Source organism: Leguminivora glycinivorella, chromosome 27, assembly GCF_023078275.1.
Source record: "Leguminivora glycinivorella isolate SPB_JAAS2020 chromosome 27, LegGlyc_1.1, whole genome shotgun sequence".
Lineage (NCBI taxonomy): Eukaryota > Metazoa > Arthropoda > Insecta > Lepidoptera > Tortricidae > Leguminivora > Leguminivora glycinivorella.
This window is the reverse complement of record NC_062997.1, coordinates 1145302-1172233: the sequence shown is the minus strand read 5'-3', so window position 1 is coordinate 1172233 and position 26932 is coordinate 1145302. Positions and strand designations below refer to the sequence as shown.

Below are 26932 nucleotides of genomic sequence, written 5' to 3'. Positions count from 1 at the left end.
ATAAAGTGTGATGCTATTTTTATTGAACTGGTTTGTAAAGTAGTAGCGGGATAAAACAGCTTCCTAGTTCTTTTTGTTGTGCCTATAGTGTCAGAATGTGAACTGTATTCGGTTTCTGAGTCACAGGATAACAGGTTGATCGACCTACAAATACTTCCTTACAATACTGATACATTTCACATTTTTAAGGTTAACGATAACATCGTGTACTTAAACGATAATTCGTATATATTGCAAGATTTCATATAATATATAAAATAATAAATAAATAAAATAAAAATATTTTTATTGCCATAACTACCAACACAAATACATGAGAAAAAATTAGAAACAAAATGGATAAAATGGATATATCCTCTCATACATGTTTCTATTCCATTGCATAAAGGTGACAGTATTATATACTCCGTATTATATATTCGACTGTACATACTTTAGTAACAGTAAAAATGTAGTAATTTTTTTTTGCTACTATTAGGCAATATTGCAGATATTTAAATTACTGGCAATAATTTAGGAATAATTTAAGTAATGTTCAATTATGTAAACTAGCGTATATTTTAACATAATAAATAAAATGGATAATTTAGTAAAACAAAATAATAAAGTAAAGAATAAATACCCAAACAATGGTCATATGTTGAAATACATTTATTTACCTACGCAGATGCGTTTGTAATTTTATTTATAGCACGCGGAAATAGCTTATTGTTACTTGTTAAGTGGTTATAAGTACACTTATTACCAAATTTAAAGACCGTTGTATTTTACTTTTACACTGCAAAGTTGACCTTGAACGGATAAAGTTAAAAATGGCGTCGGTAAAATCACAAAACGGCTATTATTTTTTATTGAAAGAAGAGCGGATTTTGTTTGCAAGTTTGTTGGAAGACGGCAATACAAACTTGGTGCTTATTAAAAAGATGATCTTACTAAATGCGTTTGATATGTAGGGTAAGGAAATTAGGAAGTAAAACACGTATATCGACACTACTTTTAAAAAATCTCGTATCTCACGCTGTTCCTCAAAGTTAAAACGCAGTAAGTCTATATGCATTTCATACATACTTACTACAATTTTCTTTTCATTGACAGACGAAGATACACGTTTTTTTAAAAGTAGTGACGATATAAACTTTGTGTTTTTGTAACGACTCCAATTAATTATAATATGAAGAAATAAGATGTGACGTACGACATGCGATCATGTGATTCATGTGTCATTCAGTCAGTAATTTTTGGCAATATTGTGATGTGTAAGTAATTTTAATATTGCCAATAACCTAACCACAAAATTAAATAAAACTATGGAAACGGATTAAATCGCGTATAATGAATTTAAAATTCATCCCCATCATCATCATTCATGGGAATGAATTTTAAATTAATTATACGTGTTTTAATCCGTTTCCATAGTTTTATTTCATGAGTAACTATCGCGGTAACCGAAGACACACACACACAAATGTCATGTATGTCACAAAATTAAAATTTTGAAAAAACCCCCGACCGCGACATAGTAGACCGATTTTCATGAAACATGGCTAAGAACACTCCCGACTAACTCAGCTTTCAGACAAAAAAAAATCTAAATCGGTTCATCCGTTCGGGAGCTACGATGCCACAGACAGACACACACACACACACACACAGACAGACAGACAGACAGACAGACAGACAGACAGACACGTCAAACTTATAACACCCCGTCGTTTTACGTCGGGGTTTAAAAAATGACACTTATCTAAAGATGGTATTATCCGTAGACAAATATTTACTAAGTACCTTTGTTAACTTATGACGTTATGACTAATCCATAATTATACAGTGTCAATACGTCCAGTGCGGATAAGTGCTAAAAACATTGTATACAAGACAATTTTATTTCTTACAGGTTAATGTTGTTGATACATATTTTTGGCACTTTGTCCCCATATTTAATACCTTCACTGTACATCTAGGTAATCTATATATGTATATAATATGTTATCTTCTTCTAAAATAATAACGAAAGTTGTTGCTCTAAAAAAAGAGAATGTTTTATTAGGCACAAACAAAGATATTTAAATTATAATGCACATTGAACATGTAACAACCAAAACACTTACCTAAAAAAAGAGAAACAACATTTAATGCTATTATTCCCTATCTTTATATTTTAAACGATTTACAATGTAACGTTATTTATAGAATAAAGCCTTTGACATTTTATGTGAAAAATACAGCTGTCAAAGTCATGGCCATGTCATAGACACTCACAAGAGTTGTAGGCTGAATAGGTAGCAAAAAGGCTTTATTTACATCTCCCCCTCCCAGTCTCATAAATATCTCATTATGATATTTATGAGAAAACACATTATATCATTTACACAATTAAATTATTTTGATAACGGAACAAGTTTCGTTATGTGAAAAAAATTCGACTCTAATTTCTTGTGGCCCGTGTTTATTTTATAGATGGAGTCTGATATTTTTTCAATGATTTTATATGGCCCTACCTTTATTTCATCGAGTTTCTTTCTATTTAAGCGGTTTCCATTTTCAACATAAACTAAATCTCCTATTTTGAACTCACATATTTTCCTATTTTTATCAAATTGTTTTTTATTATAATTATGTGACTTTATTGTATTTTCCAACGCAATTTCTCTGTCTTCTAATAAGTTCTTCCACGTTCCTCTTTGTTTCAATTCTTTCGGTAAAATATCCACATTTTGTCCTTCTAATAAATATTTCGGGGAAAACCCTGTCACTGTGTGTTCAGTTTCATTATATCTTTGCGTACATTCGTGAGCAATAGTAGTCCATGCTAGTTTATCCTTTCTTTCATTAATTTTGCAACGGATTTTGTTGACCAAAGTTTGGTTTAACCGTTCGTTTAATCCATTGGAAAATGGAGCATTCACTGCAGTGAACACAATGGGTATATCTTCATTTTCTAAATAAAGTTTGAATTCTCTTGAATTTATACCTGGGTATTGATCAGATAAAATCAAACCAATTTTACTGTTCTGTGGAACTTTTTGAATAAGTTTTATAAAATCGTTAGCATTCTGTGTTTTAGATGTTAAAATATAGGCATGTCTAGTAAAGTGGTCTACAAGTAAATGTAGATATGTTTTTGTAGAGCGTGAGCCACCAAATCCACCAATAGTATCTATAGACACAATTTCGAATGGGGATGTAGCAGGACCCAAGTGTGACATTAATCCATATTTATATTTTCCTCTTGACTTATTTTTTATACATATTTCGCAGTTGTCACAAAACTCTCTGATATGTTTAGATAAATTTTTTGCCACATAAAATGGTTTAATCTTTGTTTCCATTTGCTTTATGCCTAAGTGACAGTAATAATTATGTGTATTTTCAATCACTATTTTACAAAAATCTTCTGTTAATATAATTTTATCTTTTTTTCTAATATTTTTATAGTATACGTTATCTTTTAACTTCAATTTGTCTCTATTTCTTTTTATTTCTTCATTTTTACCTTGATCGTCTATAATGTCTTTTAATTGAATGAAATTTACAATTTTTAGTATTTCATCTTGATTTTCACTTGGTTCTAACACCGGATTCCTACTCAAACAATCTGCTTCTACGTTGTATTTCCCTGGAGAATAAACGACTTCAAAATTAAATTGTGACAGATAATATGTTAGGTCTCCTAATTCTTCATCTGTCCTAGCCTTAATATTCATCTTTTCCAGTGGTTTGTGATCTGAGAAAACAGTAAATTTCTTCCCTATGAGCCAATATTGCCAATATTTTACTGCTTCCTTTATCGCCAAACATTCAAGGTATATCGCTTTCTTCTTTTTCTGTGTGTCATTTAATTTTCTTGAAAAATATGCGCAAGGTTTTTCTTCTGTATTATTTTGTGGTTGTTTTAATATCGCTCCTATGCCTTGGATTGATGCATCCGTGTAAATATGTATTGGTAGATCTGGGTCAAATATTGCTAAAATAGGTTTTGAACATAATAGTTGCTTAATGGTCTCGAAGGATTTTTGGCAACTTTCGGACCAAATAAATGCCTGTCCTTTTCTTAACAGATTATGTAAAGGGTCTAATATAATAGATATGTTTGGAACATATTTTCCGTAAAAGTTAATTTTACCCAAAAATTGACGAACATTTTTTTGTGTTTTTGGTGTCGGGAAATCTCTAATTGCAATTAAATTATCCTTAAGTGGAGAAATCGTATTGTTTTGTATCACGTGCCCTAAATACTTGACGGAATCTTGAGCAAAGTTACATTTTGAAAACTTCAGTCTAAACCCTTCCTTTGATATTGCCTCTAAAAGTAAAGACAAGTGTTTGATGTGATCTGCAAATGTTTCCGAAAATATCAAAATATCGTCAATGTAATTCACTGTGAATTCTGATAAACCATGTTTTCTTATAATGCTACTAAGGACTCTTTGAAATATGGCAGGTGACGTCTTCAAACCAAATGGAAGACATGTCCATTGGTAATGCCCTTCTTGAGTGACAAAAGCAGTTTTTTTCCTATCCTCAACCTTCATAGGGATTGACCAAAATGCTGAATTTACGTCTAAGGTTGAGAAAAATTTACACTTCCTAGTTTTAATCATCAAGTCTTCAATTAATGGAAACGGTTGTGATTGAGGAACCACGATTTTATTTAGATCTCGGAAATCTATACATAACCTAGTTTTTCTCCCGTCTTCTTTTTTATATGCCAATGTTACCGGAGCGGCGAAAGGGCTATAAGATTCCTCAATCAAGTTTTTTTGTAATAGCTGTGACACCTGCTGTTCTATTTCTTTTCTATCTTCAATTGTGCACCTATAAGGTCTTTTGCTACAATATTTATCTATTTGGAGGTCAATGTGTGCCTCATAATCTTTCACCGTACCTATATCAAACTTATCTTTTGCAAAAAGTGGTTTATATCTATTAATCAATTCATCTATTTCAGATTGCTGCTGCGAAGTCAGATGACTCACTACAGCATCGAAGTTTTTAACCTCTATGTGTTCATTAAAGTTTATTTCATATATCTTTTCTTTTTTATTTTGAATCTCTTCTTTTATAGATAAATCACTATCTTTTAAGCCATTATTTTGTTTTTCTTCTATTTCGAAACCTACATCGGGATACATTATAGCTCTTCCGGGGTTTTTACCTTGGTCACTTTCTAGGTTTCCTAACGTCCGTGTATTTTGTGAAATTTCCAAAGTGTCGTGTTGGTTAAGGTGGAATTGTTTTATACAATCTAACCCAATCAAGAAATCATAGTCAAAATTTGTCTCATCTATAACGAACACATTAACGTCATGTTCCATATCAAAAATCTTTATATTTAAAGTTACCATTCCTATAGGATTTTTAACGCCATTAATTGTTTTCAAGCTAGCAGTTACACCGTTATTATTAATAGAATTATTTTTAAAACGTAATAACTTCGAACTTATTAAAGATACATTTGATCCTGAATCATAGATTCCAAAAAGATGTAAAGTATTATTTAACACTAGCTTTGTTTTAATTAATGGCAGAATAACTAGTTTTTTGGATCAATTTCATTTAATTCTACCTCCAACTCTGAATGGTTAACACTTCTTATCTGCTCTCGTTTCGGCCCATCACTATTTTTATTTTTAAACCAGCATAGAGATTCAGGATGATACCGGTTTCCCTTATTTTCTTTTTCGCAAATTCTACATGGATGATAATCTTTTCCATTCTTATTCTCCTTACCCTTATTTTCTAAACTCACCGGCTTCCTTTCCCAAATCTTCTTGCTCACTAGGTGCTCTAAACCTCTAAGATTGTTAAATAAATCCTCCGTTTCCTTAAGATCTTCTCTGTCTATTCTATCAGCTACAAATATTGGTAGCCCTGTAGCAATAAGGTCTATCAACGTAGATTTATCCATATTTTTATTGATCTCTAGCAGAAGCCTTTCTTTTTTTATAGCATATTCAAGTAACGATCCCTGTCTATATTTAAAGAACATTGCATACCTGACCGGCGACCAACCTTTGTCCGCAAAAGTTTCACAAAACATTTTCTTCCATTGCGTCCAGTCCGAGTCTATTGTATGTTTAATTATCATTGACCGGTACCAATCCAAACAGCAATCTTCTAAAAACAGCCTAAGCGCCTCAATTTTCTGAGTATCTTCTTCAATTGCTACTCGATGGCATTCGGTTTCAAAAGTAGTAAGCCATTGATTTGCATTTGTTGTTTTGTTTGTAAACTTTTCTAAAACCATCTTTTCTGTTAGCTTCTTTATGTTGTAGTTTTTGGATATGTCCCTCTTATTATCAGTAAAATTTTGTAAAATCTTTGCCAAAGCCTCTTCCGAGATACCCGTAGCTTGCGTCTGTAATGGAGGTTCAAGTGTCATTTCTTCTAATAAATAATTTTTAAACTGCATATTTCCGTCTTCGTCCAAATAAACTTTCATCTGTTCTGGTGTCAGTGATATCCATACCTGTCTCTTATCGTGTCTTTTTTGTAACGTAAGTTTGACTCTCTCATATGCCGCGGTTTTAGAAATCATTTCATGCAGTCTCACTGGTTGCAGTTTCTCCGGCATCAAATAAATATTTTTGTCCGTGTCTATAATTGACGTAATGCAGCAGACATTTGTTTTTGGATCTTCGCCCGCTTTAACAACAAATTCGAATTTCAGTTTTTCCATTGTTGTTTAATAGCCGTACAAATGTTGTTTTATAATATGTTATCTTCTTCTAAAATAATAACGAAAGTTGTTGCTCTAAAAAAGAGAATGTTTTATTAGGCACAAACAAAGATATTTAAATTATAATGCACATTGAACATGTAACAACCAAAACACTTACCTAAAAAAAGAGAAACAACATTTAATGCTATTATTCCCTATCTTTATATTTTAAACGATTTACAATGTAACGTTATTTATAGAATAAAGCCTTTGACATTTTATGTGAAAAATACAGCTGTCAAAGTCATGGCCATGTCATAGACACTCACAAGAGTTGTAGGCTGAATAGGTAGCAAAAAGGCTTTATTTACATGTATATATTAGTTATGACGTCATAAGTAAAGTTACATTAGTGAATGCTTGGCAAGGCAAAATATTCACGTATGATAATTAAGTTTAAGCTTAATTCACACGTCGATATGTTAGGCTTCACCAAATATTAATTGTGGTTGAATAGCTACCTACTTTCAGAATTTTGGGCACTATCTATATTTATACACCGTGTTTCTATTGAATTCCGTAAACTTTAAGGGAAGGTTAATTAGATCAAATACACTTAATTTCTCTAAGAAACCAGCGTCCTAACTGTTACGGTTATCGAATTATTAAAAAAAATAATGTAATTACTAAAAGTGTGTGCCGCCCACTTCCTTATTTTATTTGTTTGTGTATTTGGCTAGGTACGTAGGTACCCAGGTATATAGATTCAGAAGAAGCGAGTTAAGTGGCTCCCATGATGTTGCTTATGTCCATGGGCGGCGATGACTGCTTACCATCAGGCGGCTCGTCTGCTCGTTTGCTGCCTATTTCATAAAAAAAAAACCGGCCAAGAGCGTGTCGGACCACGCTCAGTGTAGGGTTCCGTAGTTTTCCGTATTTTTCTCAAAAACTACTGAACCTATCAAGTTCAAAATAATTTTCCTAGAATGTCTTTATAAAATTCTACTTTTGTGATTTTTTTCATATTTTTAACCATATGGTTCAAAAGTTAGAGGGGGGGGACGCACTTTTTTTTCCTTTAGGAGCGATTATTTCCGAAAATATTAATATTATCAAAAAACGATCTTAGTAAACCCTTATTCATTTTTTAATACCTATCCAACAATATATCACACGTTGGGGTTGGAATAAAAAAAAATATCAGCCCCCACTTTACATGTAGGGGGGGTACCCTAATAAAACATTTTTTTCCATTTTTTATTTTTGCACTTTGTCGGCGTGATTGATATACATATTGGTACCAATTTTCAGCTTTCTAGTGCTGACGGTTACTGAGATTATCCGCGGACGGACGGACGGACGGACAGACAGACATGGCGAAACTATAAGGGTTCCTAGTTGACTACGGAACCCTAAAAAAAAGTGTCACTCTCAGGCAGCACTGTTCCACTTTTAAATTTATTCTAAGCCTAATGTATAACCCATACTATTTATTTAATTATTTCTATTTCTATCTCCGTATCGCATCCGTGACATATAAATTCTATAAATTCTCGCTAATTGTGCTCGTAAGAGTAATATTGCCAAGTTGCGTACGCAAGGCCGTTGCACTCACTGACCGTAATATTGCGTATCTAAACCAAATAAGGCGATTACATCGATACACAAAATACAACCGGACATAGATTTTTTCCGTTAATATTGCCAATAAAATTTCGGCAATATTTTCATTTACTTTTTTGCCATTTTTTTAGTTTTTTTTTTGTAGATATCAATAAATATATTTATCACAAGACAAGCGTTCTTGAGCTTACAGTTGGGATTGGACAATTTGCTTAGCAAAATACAGTGATTTTAATTTTAAATAAACTAATTTAGAGGCTTAAAATTCTCACAGAACGGAGATATTTTCTTAGTATGAATCATTTATTTAAAACAAAGAACTAAAACCATTATTTCTATTACATAAAATTATAAAATACTAAAAGTAATAAGGAATAAATGTATATGCAATAAAGATAAAAAAGTAATCTTTTTCCTAACTTAAAATTAACTTATAGGTAAGGAAAAGATACAGTGCAGTCACCGGCATACAGAAGTTAGTTATGATTTCTGTACCTTGTCACTTTTAATCGTTTGACAGTTTCGTATGACATTTTAAACAAGACGTTAATGTGACAAGGTATAGAAATCATCACATATTATATTTATGCCGGTGAATACTTGAGACTCAAATAACCAAGTACCAGGACCGAACCTTGGATCCATTTATTTATTTACTCGCTTCGCTTCAACTATCTCCATTTAAAAAATCACGACAATTCGTCGCTCCGTTTTGCCGTGAAAGACGGACAAACAAAGAGACATTCTTTCCCATTTAATAATATTAGTATGGATTAAAAACATTTTTTTTCCTAATGGGTCACACACGTAACTTCAACTACATTTTCATTTCATTGTTCATTTTAATTGTGTAACTCCTCAAGTAATTGAAGTAATAAAATCCCTAGCAAAATTACTTTCGAGTTATAATCATTACAAAATAATGCATTAAACATGATTGGCGCATCGATTAATGAAAGTTCATTGTGTTACATTTATCATGTCTTTCGTAAGCAAACGTTGCCAATTTAATCTGGTCAGACTAACTGTTCATAAATATACAAACACTATTTTTGCTTGTTGATCAATTTAGATTCTTAGCTAATTTATAGAAATTGATAATATTTACGAATTTCGAGTTAAAAAAATGATAATACTGAACATAAATTAGTCGTTTGCCAGGATCGTAGCTAATGGAAATCCGTGATCTCTGCCTACCACTCTGGGTAATAGGCGTGATTGTATGTAAGTATGTATAAATTAAAATTATAAGATTTTCTATGAACACACAGGATTTTTATATTTTTTAACCGTCGCCTCATATCTCAAGAAGGACGGTTATCAAGTCGTCTGTATGTTTTTTATTTTTTTATTTTTTTTTTTTTTTAATGTTTGTTCCTCGATATCTCCGTCGTTACTGGACCGATTTTGAAATTTTTTTTTTAATTGAATGTATATGCATACAGATTGGTCCCATTTTTCTCAGAACCCAGTTCTGATGATGGGATCCTGGAGAAATCGAGGGAACTCCTCGAATCTGAAAGGCATACATATAGTGATTTTTGTGTTTTTAAAGGAACAGCATGCATTTAGGTACGGAACAGTGACATTTGGTGCAGTGGAACTGCTGATGATGGCCAGAATAGAACTCTTCAAATCTGAACGGCACGCTTATAGTGACTTTGGTATTTTTATAAGAACAGCATGCACTTTCATCCAGAACAGTGACATTTGGTGCAGCGGAATTGCTGATGATGGTCAGAACCGAACTCCTCAAATCTGAACGGCACGCTTATAGTGACTTTGCCATTTTTATAAGAACAGCATGCGCTTACGTCTAGAACAGTGACATTTGGTACAGTGGAACTGCTGATGGTCAGAACCGAACTCCTCAAATCTGAACGGCACGCTTATAGTGACTTTGGTATTTTTATAAGAACAGCATGCACTTGCGTCCAGAACAGTGACATTTGGTGCAGTGCAACTGCTGATGATCTCAAATCTGAACGGCACACTCATAAGTGACTTTGGTATTTTTGCAAGAAAAGCATGCATTTAAGTTCATAACAGTGACATTTATTTAGTTATGTTTGTTAAGCATATTGAGTTTTCAAGTCAAAGTTTGTCAAGCTTCGATTTCTTATAATATAATATCGGATTCATGAGGAATTGAGGAAACTCCTCAAACCTTAACGTTATACGTATATTCATTTATGTTGCCATCTAATAATTAAAGCATTAAAAGCAGTTTTAAAAAATACCTACACATTTCTACATAATCCAACATTCGCAAGTAACTTTCACCAGAACCCGAAAGGCGACGGTTTTTTTTTCTTAAAAATTGTTTACATTGAGCTTCTACTAGTTTTTTTTTTTCATTTTAAGTACATGTAAAACTGAATGCTATGTGTAATTATCTAAATAGTTTAAATACATACTATATCTAAGGCTAAGCTAAAACTACAGTCCATAAGAGGATAAAATAAAATAAAATAAAAATCCTTATGTAATTAATACCAATAACTATTACTTACAACTTAACTTGATTAGAACATCTATGACATCAACGATAATTATGCTCACGCCGTTAAATACCGTATTTACATAGTACATACAACATAAATATGCTATGTATACGTATATCCGTATGAGATCGTTGTTTTACTTGTCTTGGCTAGGTGAGCCTCTTCAGTTTCTTGCTAAACGCTCTATCATTTTACAGTAGAAGCACAGTATAATAAAGAGTACTATCGTATAGTATGGCCACTCCCGCTCCCCGCTGAAAGTGCCGCCCACCCCCTCTCGGTTACCTCACAGTTACCGCCTGTCAAAAACGCGAACAGTCACCTGTCATATCTCACTCATACAAGCATGGTACGCGTTCACCTACACGAGCTAAGACTGTGTGCTAGGAACGCGCTTCTTTCATATATTTGATCGCCAGTGTCCGAGGTGTGGTAGAAGTCATACCACGAATTAGACCCTGATTACTTAATTTATTGTTGGTGCTTATGTATGTACATTGTAATGCAAAATAAATTACACTAATGTACGAGTAGCAGATATGTGGGCTTTTCATTAGATAATTGTATTATTCATGAAATAAAACTATAGAAACGGATTAAATCGCGTATAATGAATTTAAAATTTCATCCCGACGTTTCGAACTCTTTACAGCGTTCGCGGTCAACGGGTGACTGAGGAAAAATTACAATGTGCAAAAGCTACCCACATACAAGAAATATTAACGAACCATGACCACAAATAATATAGATTTTTAAGGCAGTTTTGAAGGGTTTTTTTTTTGTCAAGTTTGTGTTGTTAATTTTTTTTTCAACATAGTAATGGTAATTTTTTTGAATATTGTATAACTAGCTTTATTAATAGTGTGTGAATCTGCCTTAAAATCTATATTATTTGTTGTCATGTGATCCGATATCGGATGGGATAATGTGAAAACGCACTTACGCAATCTGTGCTATCAAGAAATATAAAGTCTTGTATGAAACTGAGTATGCTGATCATCTCTGTTCGTTACGCGATAGAATGATGCGATGACACGAATCATACATTACAATCAAGCCGATCATTATTGTTCACTTTATTTGACGGTATTCTAATGGCACTTTTTATCTCATTCTTTTGTACTATAACTTCCGTCATATGATAATGTCAAACAGAAGAAATTACGGTCATCATACGTTTAAATTTCATATTTTTAAAGAAATTTGACGTTAGTAAATAAATATTATAATGAATATAAGGTTTACATAGATTGACTGAGTCACATTAACGATTATATTATTGCAGAGTCATATTAATTATTATCTAAATTTAAAATTATTGAAAATTCCATGCAGAGTAAGTTAGGTCCAATTCTAGAGTACCTACCTACGATCTTAACCCGTAGATCTCTATATATATATATAATAGGCTTGTTATTGTTAGGTTAATTTTTATTACTAAGTTTCCATTGTATTATGTACTTAACGTTATGTATTTATTATGTTGGAAAAAAAATACAAAATTAAGAAGCATAAAAAAATCAATAAATTTGTTGTGAGTTTTGTACTAATAGGATTGGGAGAATATGACTTAATTTTATTATGATACTATTAAAAAAAAAACAAATAATATAAATAAAATAAACAAAAATGTTCATATTTGATAAACATCGCCTATCATTTGATAACTGTCTAAAAAATCTTACACAACGGTACTCGCAAAATTGAATGAGCAACAATAGTAACCTTGAAATAACATAACACAAGTACAATCTATCTTGTACCAAGCATTTTAAGTTTATATTCGTGAAGTATTGCATTGAGAATGTCAAATTTGAGTTGTGTTTTTTGTACTCATCATTGCAACATAGAATTGGTGTGTAGCACGTACATTAAAATCGTTAGAGATGTTCTAATAATTTTGGCCGAATACTTATTATTCGGCTCTTCGGCCGGATATTCGGTATTATGTGAAATTTTTGAGTCATGTTCACTGTGAAAACTATTTGCCTATAGAAAAGAAGTTGGCTTAGATTTAGATACCTTTGCTCAAAACGATTACTGTAGAAAATAAATTATAGGTAAACACCTAATGCTCACGAATGTAACCGATATAAACCGAACATCTGACTTGTACTCCGAGGTGTCGCAAAAACCTGTATTTTATATATATTATGTAATCATAATCACTGATCACTTTAATTAATATGTTCTATACTCTGTCAAAGAAAGAACAAAGAAAACTATTATGCATCCTTTTCTTTAGGGTGGTAGAGAAAAGGATACCTATAATTTTCTTTGTTCTTGTTTAGTTAGTACATAGTTAAAAATGTTTGCTTAAAAATGTTTTCATATTCAACATGCAACCAAGAATATATTGTTTTAAATACTAAATAGGTACATAAGTACCTATGTATTTTTTTATTAAATATAGAAAAGAAACCAAAAGTGAGTGATAACGAAATAATATATCTTAGGATAGGAGGAATAGATAGGTTGGTATTCGGCCTAATAGTACTAGTTAATCATCATCATCATCATTCCCTTGCCCTTTTCCCATTATTTGAGGTCGGCGCAGCAGATCATCTTCCTCCATTCCTCTCTATCAGCCGTAATTTCCATACTAATACCTTTCACTCTCATATCATTGTTCACACATTCCATCCATCTTTTCTTGGGCCTTCCACTACCATTGTATCCATCCACCCTCATATTTACCACTCGTTTTATAACATTGCTTTCATCCCTCCGCAATACATGCCCTTACCATGCTAATCTACTTCCTCTTAACTTCTCTGTCACTGGCCGAATATTCGAATACTCCGAATATCTAATAGTTTCCGAATATTGTGGCCATCTCTAGTAATCACTAATCATTACGGCATTTACTAGTACCTACATTTGAAGGTCTATCGCAGGTACTTAATATCGATAGGCCCTAAAGTATTGTTGAAAAAGTTTGGCCTTCATCGAACAAGCACACGAGTTAATGAGGAGGCACAATCAAAGGCTTATGACAGATGGCGCCACCTCATTAGTCCATTACATCATAGATTAAATATAACAAGATCATACCATCCCATACATTAAAATGCGACCGCCTAAGACCGCGCTTACATTCCACCACACATAGATGGCGCCACAAAAAAAATGTCTTGTAGCTTTCGATTATACTTGTAGATGGCGTTAAGTGTCACTTTTGACATAGATTTACGGCTCGGAATTGACACTTAATGCAAATCTAGAAATAATCGGTGGCAACAAGGCATTTTTTGTGGCGCCATCTATGTGTGGTGGAGTGTAAGCGCGTTCGTAGGCGGTCGCATTTTAAGGTATGGGATGGTATGATCTTGTTATATTTAATTTATGATTACATAGATAAAGAATTTCATACGTGAGAACGAGATATTTTTTTCTTTCTTTCACTTATGAATGACATGCACAGGCGCCGCCTAGCGGGATAAAATGTCAGTGTGTCTCCTCATTGGGACTTCAAGAAGCCCAATAAAATTACTTCTTAAAGCATTTCGAAGTTTGCAAAACATACCCACCAATACTGATGACATTGTAATAAAATAATAAAATAAAATAAAACATTTACCTAAAAGCCTAAAAATAATGCCTAAAATAATGCCTTAAGGCACATAAAAAAATAAGTCCACCATTTGTACTTATTTTTATGTGCAATAAAGTATAAATAAATAAATAAAACATGTAAAATATATAAAATTAAAGAAAACGTATCTACAACAAAATTAAATCGGCATAAGTGATGCATTCAGCGTGTTTGGCGTCAATTAAATAAGTTTCTGGCAATATTCACCGAATAGGGAAATATTGCCAAACTAAAACATTATACTTCTATCGATTTTCAATGTATTTTAGGTATATTTTTACTATATTATTTTCAGTGCAGGGTGTTTTTTTACGCACTAGTGCGAGAAGTGGTTCATTATATGCCAGGTCGAAACTTCGGAGGGCAATCTGTACTGAAAAACGTCGTACGATACACGTGCGAAAAGGAAATTCGTAACTCGTGTCGATTTAAATACTCCCTTCGGTCGTGTTTTAATTTATCGCCACTCGTTTTGAACTTCCTTTTTTTCGCACTTGTATCGTAATGTAACTATTCTTGTCGAGTTTTCATCCTACCTCATCATCATCAATCATAAAAAAAATGCAGTTATCATATTCATACAATTAATTATCAATAACGATAGTCTAGACATGGCCTTGCAAGATAGGTCTTGTGTTTCGACCTAGACATTCTACTATTTTGAATGTGAAAGTTTTTGTGTGTCATTGTTTGTTTCACAAAACGGCTGAGCTGATTTCGATGCAATATGCAAGACTAGCTTTTACCCGCGGCTTCGCCCGCGTAATAAAAGTATTCATTAAGATTTTCATTTGGATCCTTAGGTTTCTCTGGTATATTTATCTGCGATTATTTCGATTGCACATAATACTTTTGCTTGCAATGATTGTAGAAATATTACACATCGACCACAGCGTAGGTAATTCTATATACGCTGGGGAAACCTTTATAAACATCCCACATAGCCCGTATTTCGACACTATATGATCGGTGGGTAAAAAGTACTTTTTTCTATTATCCCTTACAATTTTTTACATTTTGCTTATACTTATCGCAAACGTAATCTTCAAGCAAGCAAACAACGATCGTCTTAGAGCACTTTGATTGTAAGAGACCGCCGACCGATTATCCGTATCCCTCTAACGATACCCATATTATCCGTATCCGTATCCGTTTCCGTATCCGTATCCGTATCCCTATCCGTATCCCTATCCGTATCCCTATCTCTATCCCTATCGCTATCGCTATCGCTATCGCTAACGCTATGGCTATCGCTATCCCTATCGCTATCCCTATCGCTATCCCTATCCCTTATCAAGATAACACTAAGTTCTCGCGCTTTGTACACATATTTAAAGTCACATACAGGTCGAAAGCGATTAATTAACATTATTTTTACCTTTTTTCCCAACGTTTCGGCCAGGTTGCACTGGCCGTGGTCGCGGAAGACTGACGTCCCAGCAAAATGTCACCGGAGATGTAAACAACACAAAACTACCCGATATTAATTTATATAAATGTTCGGGGTAGACAAATAAATATAATTTACCCGCATGTAATTATTTACGACATCACATTAGAAACCTCAAAAATAACAGTACTTCTCCACTATTTAATGGATGTTATTATACATATAAACCTTCCTCTTGAATCACTCTATCTATTAAAAAAAACCGCATCAAAATCCGTTGCGTAGTTTCAAAGATTTAAGCATACAAAGGGACATAGGGACAGAGAAAGCGACTTTGTTTTATACTATGTAGTGACATCGCTATCCCTATCGCTATCCCTATCATTCATTCATTCATTCATTCATTTATTCCTTTATCAAACATAGTTTTACATGTCAACAAAATTACATATAAATACATTCTTCTTTGTTATTTTTTGTTATTAAGTGTCTACAGTCGGCACTTATAACTTACATAGTTAATGCAAACATGCTGTCGAAGATACATTTCAATTTTATAATTCAAAATGGTTGGTATAGTGAACCAGTTCAAGAGTGCACGTCGTTGAAAAATTCGTCAACAGTGTAATACGCTTCAAGCATAAGTTTATTTTTAAGTTTATTTACGAATTTACGATTATCGCTATCCCTATCGCTATCCCTATCCCTTATCAAGATAACACTAAGTTCTCGCGCTTTGTACACATATTTAAAGTCACATACAGACAGGTCGAATGCGATTAATTAACATTATTTTTACCTTTTTTCCCAACGTTTCGGCCAGGTTGCACTGGCCGTGGTCGCGGAAGACTGACGTCCCAGCAAAATGTCACCCCATGTAAACAACACAAAACTACCCGATATTAATTTATATAAATGTTCGGGGTAGACAAATAAATATAATCTACCCGCATGTAATTATTTACGACATCACATTAGAAACCTCAAAAATAACAGTACTTCTCCACTATTTAATGGATGTTATTATACATATAAACCTTCCTCTTGAATCACTCTATCTATTAAAAAACCGGCCAAGTGCGAGTCGGGCTCGCGCACAAAGGGTTCCGTAGCAGCAAATAAAAATTACAGTTAAATCAACCTATCTCAAAAACTATAAGAGATACTTTGATCAAACCAAAAATCGTTGAAAGAGTTAATTAGCATGCATCACCTCTATTTTTTTTAGAATTTTATACCCCGTAGTTATAAAAATAGAGGGGGGGGGACATACTTTTTACGACTTTGAGAGCTGATATCTCAAAAACCGTTCACTTTAAGAAAAATGTTTTTTAGAAAACTTTATATCATTTTAAAAGACCTTTCCATTGATACCCCACACGGGTATGTACATCGAAAAAAAAATTTTCATCCCTCAGTTACATGTATGGGGGGCCCCACCCCCAATTCTTTTTTTTACTATTTAGTGTCATAATTTTGTAGCGGTTCATACAACACATATTCCCATCAAATTTCATCACTGTAGTACTTATAGTTTCCGAGTAAATCGGCTGTGACAGACGGACAGACGGACAGACGGACAGACGGACAGACGGACATGACGAAACTATAAGGGTTCCGTTTTTGCCATTTTGGCTACGGAACCCTAAAAAAACCGCATCAAAATCCGTTGCGTAGTTTCAAAGATTTAAGCATACAAAGGGACATAGGGACATAGGGACATAGGGACAGAAAAAGTGACTTTGTTTTATACTATGTTGTAGTGATAGTGATAAGTACTAAAATAAATAAATTATACAAGGTGAATTAAAAAGTGATTTTCTTAAGTTTTTCACCTATATTGATGTGATATCATGATATTAAAATAAAAAAGCATGTCATTTGTTCTTATAATAACCTAACCACAAAATTAAAATTTTGAAAAAACCCCCGACCGCGCGCGACATAGTGGACCGATTTTCATGAAACATGGCTAAGAACACTCCCGACTAACTCAGCTTTCAGACAAAAAAAACTAAATCTAAATCGGTTCATCCGTTCGGGAGCTACGATGCCACAGACAGACACACACACAGACAGACAGACAAACAGACAGACAGACAGACACGTCAAACTTACAACACCCCGTCGTTTTCGCGTCGGGGGTTAAAAAATAAAAACACTCAAAAATATTTTAGGGAAAATATGATTTTGGCTACTTCCAGGCTGCGAAACAGCGTTATATAGTTTTAAGCCTAAAATGCCTATACATTTCAGGGGTACGCTTTTTTGTATGGGCTTGTGTGTCCCAGTATTATATTGTCCTTGGTGATACCGAGTTGTATTAACCCTTAAATGCATGAATTTTTCTTTTAACGAGATATTAATATACAATACAATACAAATACTCTTTATTGCACACCTCAATACACGAAACAACATAGCAAGTATAAACAACAACTTAAGAGGTAAAACAAGAGGCGGTCTTATCGCGAAAGAGCGATCTCTTCCAGACAACCTAGGTAGTGGAGAATAATAAATTTAACCTTGTAAGTAGGTGTACTAAATATATGTGATAGACAATGGTTTTCCGACTCTGGGAAAAATAATAAAAAAAATATTTAAGATCGATATTTATACTAAATCAGCGTTAGAAGTAAAATAGGCGAAATCTTATTTATATAATTATATCGTATTTGGTAAGATTTATTTAAAAAAAAATACTACTATTAAAAAGGTACACTATTTGTGAAACCTTTATGATAAAATGTTTAAACATAAAATAATTACTAACTCCGAAAAAATCTGCCTAAATCACATACTAAAAATCGCCATCGTCCTGTTTTTTCACACTTTTCCGCCATTTCATCTTAATTCTTAAATAATAAATAGTAAATCATTATATTATTTAATTTATTTAATTTATTTGTAGAAATAAAAAATTGGCAACATTATAACGTTAAAAAAAAAATATATATATATATATATAAATTAACTGTATATTAAATAATAATAAATAATGAATAATAATTAAGCAGTAAATGTGATTTTGGATAGCTACATATCGAGCCACGGGCCATCAAATATATGATGCATATATACATCACCATGCATTTAAGGGTTAAGAATATTTTGTGGCCAATTATTCCATACCATAGTTTTTGCCACGAAAAACACATTTCTGCTAACCGAATAAAAAATAAATTAAGCAAACTCATCAAGTTTTTACTGCTGACTACGCATTTGCGGAAGATTGCAAGTTGAAAATAAATTCGTAAAGCGTGAGTCACGTGTAAATAAGTAAATAATAGTTTGAATATGTATCATCATCCTTGCGTTATCCCGGCATTTGCCACGGCTCATGGGAGCCTGGGGTCCGCTTTGACAACTAATCTCAAGATTTGGCGAAGGCACTAGTTTTACGAAAGCGACTGCCATCTGACCTACCAACCCGAAGGGTAACTAGGCCTTACTGGAATTAGTCCGGTTTTCTCACGATGTTTTCTTTCACCGAAAAGCGACTGGCAAATATCATATGACGAGCCGGGGTTTTAATATGTTTATCACTTGGTTATAATTTTTATAACCAAGGGTGGGTGTCGTAGAAGTCGACTGTGGGATATGGGTTAAATTGTGGCGTAGGCGAGAGGCTGGCAACCTGTCACTGCAATGTCACAATTTGGATTTCTTTCAACCCCTTTTTGCCAAGAGTGGAACTGAAACTTAGTAGTTCATGTGTTCTGCCTACCCTTTTATGGTATACAGGCGTGATTATAGGTATGTATGTATGTATGTATGTATAATTTTTATTCGACTCTCTGGAATCTTGGAAGTTCCTGAGAATCCTACTGATATCGAATTCTGACCTACGCTCGCGGTTCAATATTGGAATCTTTTGCTTTCTTGGGTACCAATATTGGCACGTGCGGTTAAACAACATCTTTGCTCCCTTGTAAAACAAAGATGCTAAATAAGTATTATTTAATTTTTTAGACTTTTAGTCTTTTCGTTATATGTATAACCTAACCACAAAATTAAAATTTTGAAAAAACCCCCGACCGCGACATATAATAGTGGACCGATTTTCATGAAACATGGCTAAGAACACTCCCGATTAACTCAGCTTTCAGACAAAAAAAATCTAAATCTAAATCGGTTCATCCGTTCGGGAGCTGCGATGCCACAGACATACACACACACACAGACAGACAGACAGACAGACAGACACGTCAAACTTATAACACTCCGTCGTTTTTGCGTCGGGGGTTAAAAACTTTCGCATATACATAGTTTTTAACCCCCTGTCTGTCTGTTTGTCTGTCTGTCTGTCTGTCTGTGTGTGTGTCTGTCTGTGGCATCGTAGCTCAGCACAGCCATGTTTCATGAAAATCGGTCTACTATGTCGCGGTCGGGGGTTTTTTCAAAATTTTAATTTTTTGTACAACAATGTTTTCGCCTACGACTGAGGAACCCTAAAATAACCGACATACCGGAGCTAAAATTAAATTTACCTCATTAACAAAAAGTGTTTACATATGTTTGTTTGTATGTATGTATAGGATATAGACGTGGAAAACTTATCGATTGCGACAAAAAAGATAAATTGTGTTTGTATCTGTTTATACTTAGGTAAAAACTTGCGTAAAAAGTTTCGATCAGAGATCGTATGATTTAATAAATAACATAGAAGTAGGACACAAGTAGGATGACAAAGAACAACTGTCGAATATCAAAAGTGAGACCAAAACTGGACCAATGTCAAGTGTCATTAGGAATATTTAATTCAGAAATTATGTATGATAACGTGAATAATTTGCTTTTCTAATTGTTTAATACAAACGGAAAGCACTCACTGTCACTGTGTCATCTAAATACAACTTTTTGTACTGAAAAGTACGATTAATCCGTTAACTTAAATTGAGTAGGCCGCTATTAGCGGCCGCTGCCTGTCAAAAATGGTCACGTTTTTTCATTTTCCCCTCACTAGCTCGGAAACACGTGTTTTGTCCTTTAATAGCAGCGGGTAAAAACGCATTTTATCCACTAGTGGGTAAAGTAATTTGACCTTGAATAAAGTCAAATTAACTGCCTTAAAATTGATAAAAGTAGGTGAATCTAGTAATAAAGATGATTTACCACCTGTGGAACTACTGGAAGCAGTGATAAACGCATTTTTTGCGTTGTAGTTTCCTCGCTATAGTGAGGGGAAAAGTTTTGTGTTACACTCGGGTGCAAATGTATTTTACTTCTCGTGTGTTAAAAAACTCGCAAGTTCAGGATTCTACTCTCGAACCACTCGCTTCGCTCGTGGTTCAACTATAGAATCCTTTCACTTGCTCGTTTTTCAATTCCACACTCGGCGTTAAAATACAACTTTACCCCCTTGTATAACAAATAACTATTGTAGTCTGCCTCTTTTGCTCTCATAGGATGATCATATACGTGAAAGCTTCTCTTTTGCACACTCCAGCAGTCTTTAAGTGTAAGCGAAATGATAGGTCTGTGATAGATAATAATCATCTAGAAGTCTCCTAAATTACTAACTAAGCGCGCGGTTGTTTTATGCGGAGATCGCAGCGTCAGACGAATGCGATCAACGGATGCGTCTACCGCGTCTGCGTTCCAAAACAAGGCACCCTTTTTTTTACGGCAAACGCATGCGCTAAACGCTGCTGCGAGCGCATTGTCATTTTTTTTACGTGGGAGCTACATAGTGCAATATTTTTTTATGCGTTTGACGCTCCGTTCGCAGCGATATTTTAAAATTGTTTGCGATTACCGCAGCGATTACTTGAGAAGGTATACATATTTGGAATTTAGTCTTAAAGTGTCTTTCAAACAAGTTAACGTGTTAAGTTAAAAAACTCACCAGACTTCTCGATTATTTCGCCAATTTCCATCCACTTTCGGTTGCGATGTTGGATATTTTTGTAATGTTCGTGTGAAAGATCATAGAAAACCGATCGATCTCTAATTAAATCAATCAGGAGTTCATAACCCTCCCTTGGAAATGGCATCATTTTACGTTTCTTTAAGTTTGCCATAGTGATGAAATTAATAATTAATTAATGCCACAGTTAACCGAGTTGAGATGCAATGCTTTGTGATTTATTCTTCCTCCATTAAATGTGGGTAGACGCACAAAACAACACGAATATGCTCAAGCGCTAGCCGCTTGCGTTGAACGGACACGTTTCACGCAATAAACAAGGATGCTCCTTATATAAACTATGAAGATAAAATATTTTTATATGTGCGTTTGACGCATTGCGTCTCACGCTGCGCTTGCCGCTGCGTTAACCGCGTAAAACAATGGTCTATAATTATATTACTTGACTTGAAATGATCTGCGTCTATCGCACTGCGTGTAACGTAGCGTTTATCGCATAAAACAACCGCGCGCTTTACTATTGCGTGATTGAGGCGTGGATGACGCTAGATGTCACTACTAAAATAAATATATAAAATATATAAATATTGGGGGACACCTTACACAGATCAAGTTAGCCCCAAACTAAGCAAAGCTTGTACTATGGGTGCAGAAACGAAATTTTCAACTTTGCCCCCTTGTAAAACAAATAACTATTATTCAATTAAACGTATAAAATAGGTACAATTTAAAATGGAACTACAGTAATATAAAAAAATCGATCAAACTATATTCCAAATTACGAGAGACTAAGGGGTGAGATGGGATTTCCTGTTTATCATCAAAATTATGAAATGGAACACTATACCTACTGAATTTTGCATATGTAAAAAAATGTCAAAAACTCCCGACCGCCATATAGTGGACCGATTTTCATGAAATATGACTAAGAACACTTCCGACTAACTCAGCTTTCAAACAAAAAAACTAAATGTAAATCGGTTCATCCGTTCGGGAGCTACGATGCCACAGACAGACATACAGACAGACAGACAGAGAGACAAACAGACAGACAGACACGTCAAACTTATAACACCCCGTCGTTTTTGCGTCGGGGGTTAATAAAATGTTATCGAGGTTTAGTCAGTTTTGGTCCAACTCACCCCAACTTACGGTGTTAGGTCAGATTTGACGAGTCGTTAAAATCAACCTTAGTAATAATAAGCACATTTATATGCAGTTAATGTATAGACAATTAAACACAGTCGTTAATGTTAACTAATCGTCGTTGTGACATAAAAGGTAGTCATATGGCAGAGAAAGTTGGTGCCATTAGCAAAGAGCTTTGTTTTTTTATTTATCCTTAAGTTATCGAATATAAATAATATTGTCTTCGGTTACCGCGATAGTTACTCATGAAATAAAAACTATGGAAACGGATTAAATCGCGAATAATGAATTTACAATTCATCCCGACGCTTCAAACACTTTACAGCATTCGTGGTCAACGGGCGACCCGTTTCCATAGTTTTATTTCACGAAATAAATAAAATAAATAAATATTATAGGACTTTTTTACACAGATTGACTGAGACCCACGGTAAGCTCAAGAAGGCTTGTGTTGTGGGTACCCAGACAACGATATATATCAAAATAATATACAAATACTTATATACATAGAAAAACATCCTTGATACAGGAACAAATATATGTGCTTATCACACATAAATGCCCTTACCGGGATTCGAACCCTATATAAATATGGTTTAAGCAACCCTGTCATTTCAATATCACAATTTCGTTTTCTTTCAACGCCCTAAATGGGTACTTGACTGTACTTAAAATAAAATATTTTATACCATGTACGAAATAAAGCATCAGATAAATATAAGAAAAACATAGATACTTACGAGTAGATGTTATTTTTAAATCCCATTTCTATTTAATAAGTCAGGTAGAAATATATAAAAACAATAATGCGATGTACCACCTAATGTATACCATGTTTATCGCAATAAAGTAATTCATTCATTCATTCATTCATAAAGTAACTGAGTTGACCGTGACGTCACTCAATTCGATTTCATAAGAATTCCATATTAGCAAGACGTTGAAATTCGTTGAAGAAGCCTGTTGCTAAAAGTCATAATACAAATTTCATTACAGAATACCACCATGGCGCCATCTATGAGCGTAGCGGAGTACTACGCAAACAAGACCATCTTCATCACTGGAGCCACTGGTTTTATGGGAAAGGTCCTCGTGGAGAAGCTGCTTAGATCCTGTCCTGATGTGAAGAGGATTTACATGCTGATGCGCGGAAAGAAGGGGCAGAGTAGTGGAGAGAGGCTTGAGAGCTTCTTGAAGTGTAGGGTGAGTAGCGCCATCTTGTGGGGAGTAGCGGAACTAGAAAACAAGTGAAGCTATCATCAGTGATGAGTTTTTTTACCAAAGTTCTCTGAAAGAGGCAAGGACACAATCATGCTATATGCTAGCATTTGAATGATGCCTTCTCTTTACGATACATTTATTTAAAAAATACTTACATTTACACATTATCGCCCCACTGACAATTCCGTGTGCAATAGAAATCAACCTTTGACATTTTCTTAACCGACATTCTATTTTTTCAGATATTTGACCGCCTCCACGAAGTGAGCCCCAAATGCTTCGAGAAACTTCGCCTGATCCCAGGAGACATACTGGCTGAAGGCATGGGCATTTCAGAGGAGCATCGTCAAGAACTGAGGAATGAAACGCAGATCATCTTCCATTGCGCCGCTTGTGTCAGGTACAGACAGCGCCATCTAGTAACTAGTAGCAACAAAATCTATAATTTCTGTTGGTACCACGAGATTCCCAGGAGTTATGGGCATCTCGGAAGACCATCGTCAAGAACTGAGGAGAGACATGCAGATTATCTTCCATTGCGCTGCTTGTGTCAGGTACAGACAGCGCCATCTGGTGTTTAGTTGTAGAAACAGTAAATTTCCACTTGGTCCTAGCAGACATCTTGGCTGTAGAAGAGTAGACACAGCTCATCTTCCATTGGCACGGGCACTTCAGAGGAGCATTGTCAAGAATTGAGGAAGAAGACTCAGATCATCTTCTGTTGCGCCGCTTGTGTCAGGTCAGCATCGCCATCTAGTAACTAGTAGGCGTAACATCAGTTTAAACTCCGATTTTTCCCTCGACTTGAACAACGCCACTACAGAAATTGACACCTTAAAGTTAGAATAGGATAAAGTGTTGGAAAAATTGTTTCAAGCACATTATGAATGTTAAATATTCTTGAAGTCCATATTCTAAGATCATAAGTATTTTTTTTTTTGGTTGGTTGTTTATTTTATTACTAAATGTATTATCTCTTATTTCAGGTTTGATATGCCGCTTAAGGACGCTACTGCCCTGAATACTGGCGGGACCCAGCGCGTTTTGGACCTCACTGACGGGATGTCACAACTCGAGGTACGTACAGTCAGCCAAAAAAGTGGTTTACCACTTTTCGACCTTATGTGTTTAAAAATGGAGTCGAAAAGTGGTAAACCACTTTCTTGACTGACCGTACTAGATTTATTGTATGATCAAATGACAAAACTTTGTTAGGTGCTTACTCCCCACTTCTACTGCATTATTCACATTTTTTTTCTAGAATCGGTTGAGAACTTAACCCTGCAGAGAAGAATAGGGGGATATGCGAAAACATTAGGATGGGCTAATTGCCCCTGCTATAATTTAATAATTGAAATATTTTGACGTGTAAAAAATGTAAATTTTTATCAATAAATGTATCTTATCTTATCTTATCTTATCTTATAGGTGCTTCTACGAGAGTGTCCATTACGAGATGCTTTTGTCTGGTATGACAGCTACCTACTTTGTTTGTGTTGTAATAAAAAAAAAATATTGGGGACACCTTACACAGATCAACTTAGCCCCAAACTAAGCAAAGCTTGTACTATGGGTGCTAAGCGACGATATACATACTTAAATAGATAAGTACATACTTATATAGAAAACATCCAAGACTCAGGAACAAATATCTGTGCTCATCACACAAATAAATGCCCTTACCGGGATTCGAACCCAGGACCGCGGCTTAGCAGGCAGGGTCACTACCGACTGAGCCAGACCGGTCATCGTGTAATGTGTAATTAGTCCTGACTGCGCTCACGAATAAATTATATTCTATTATATTCTAAATATGTTAAGACACTAAATCGCTGTCTTGGCGTTCTCAGAAGCGTTCTCGTAAGGGACAATCTTGTGGAATGCCCCTATAGTGATCTTCGCTAATGCTGAGCCAGTGCCCTCACTCTAACCAATGTACACTCGTCCACAGGTATTCGTCCACGTATCCACAGCGTACTGCCGCTGTGAGCTGCCCGTCTTGGAGGAGCGAGTGTACGAGACCAAACACAGACCGCAGGAAGTCATGAAGTGCGTGGAATGGATGGATGATGAGCTCATCACGCATTTACAACCTAAGTAAGTCATCATCTTCTCTAAGTTGGCAGTCAAACGAAAAATCGGCCCGATAATACATACATACATACATACATACATACATACATACATACATACATACATACATACAATCACGCCTGTATCCCATAAAGGGGTAGGCAGAGCACATGAAACTACTAAAGCTTCAGGGCCACTCTTGGCAAATAAGGGGTTAAAAGAAAACGAAACTGTGGCATTGCAGTGACAGGTTGCCAGCCTCTCGCCTACACCACAATTTAACCCATATCCCATAGTCGCCTTCTACGACACCCACGGGAAGAAAGGGGGTGGTGAAATTCTTAACCCGTCACCACACAGGCAATAATAAAGTTCCTAAATAGATGTTACCATTGAGGAAAAGTAATGGAAGAGTTGTAATTCCATACATTAGTAAATGCAAGTTATTTGTAGTGACATCTAGCGTCAATCACGGGTTAAATATGGTAATTTAACAGTACCACTATTCTACACTAGGTGTCAACAACATCACGTCTGCCAAAAATTTTATATTAAAATATTTTACAACTTATATTACAAGCAGAAGAAATTGAAAACAGAATATTTATTAATACTATTGTAAGTGAAAAAAGAAATAAATTATGAAAGTGTGTGAAGCGAAAGTGGTTTGTCAGGATCATAGTAAATGGAAATCCGTGATCTCTGCCTACCCCTCTGGGAAACAGGCGTGATTGTATGTATGTATGTATGTACTATTGTAAGGGTATTTTCAAAAATTGGTGAGTGTTGTTAACAAAAATTAACTCGATGTCAATTTTGTGACGACAATTAAGCGTCAAATGTCAAT

At 34.6% G+C, this 26932-nt stretch overlaps 1 protein-coding gene across 1 annotated transcript in view; it reads left to right on the top strand.

Annotated features, from left to right (window-relative positions):
• LOC125240299 (putative fatty acyl-CoA reductase CG5065) overlaps positions 1–26932 on the top strand; it is a 52202-nt gene that overhangs the window by 5577 nt on the left and 19693 nt on the right. The window contains exons 2-5 of the mRNA XM_048148170.1: positions 23788–23994; positions 24255–24412; positions 24999–25089; positions 25964–26109. Of these exons, the coding sequence (XP_048004127.1) occupies positions 23797–23994; positions 24255–24412; positions 24999–25089; positions 25964–26109 (593 nt within the window). The 5' untranslated portion in view covers positions 23788–23796. The remainder of the gene's footprint in view (positions 1–23787; positions 23995–24254; positions 24413–24998; positions 25090–25963; positions 26110–26932) is intronic.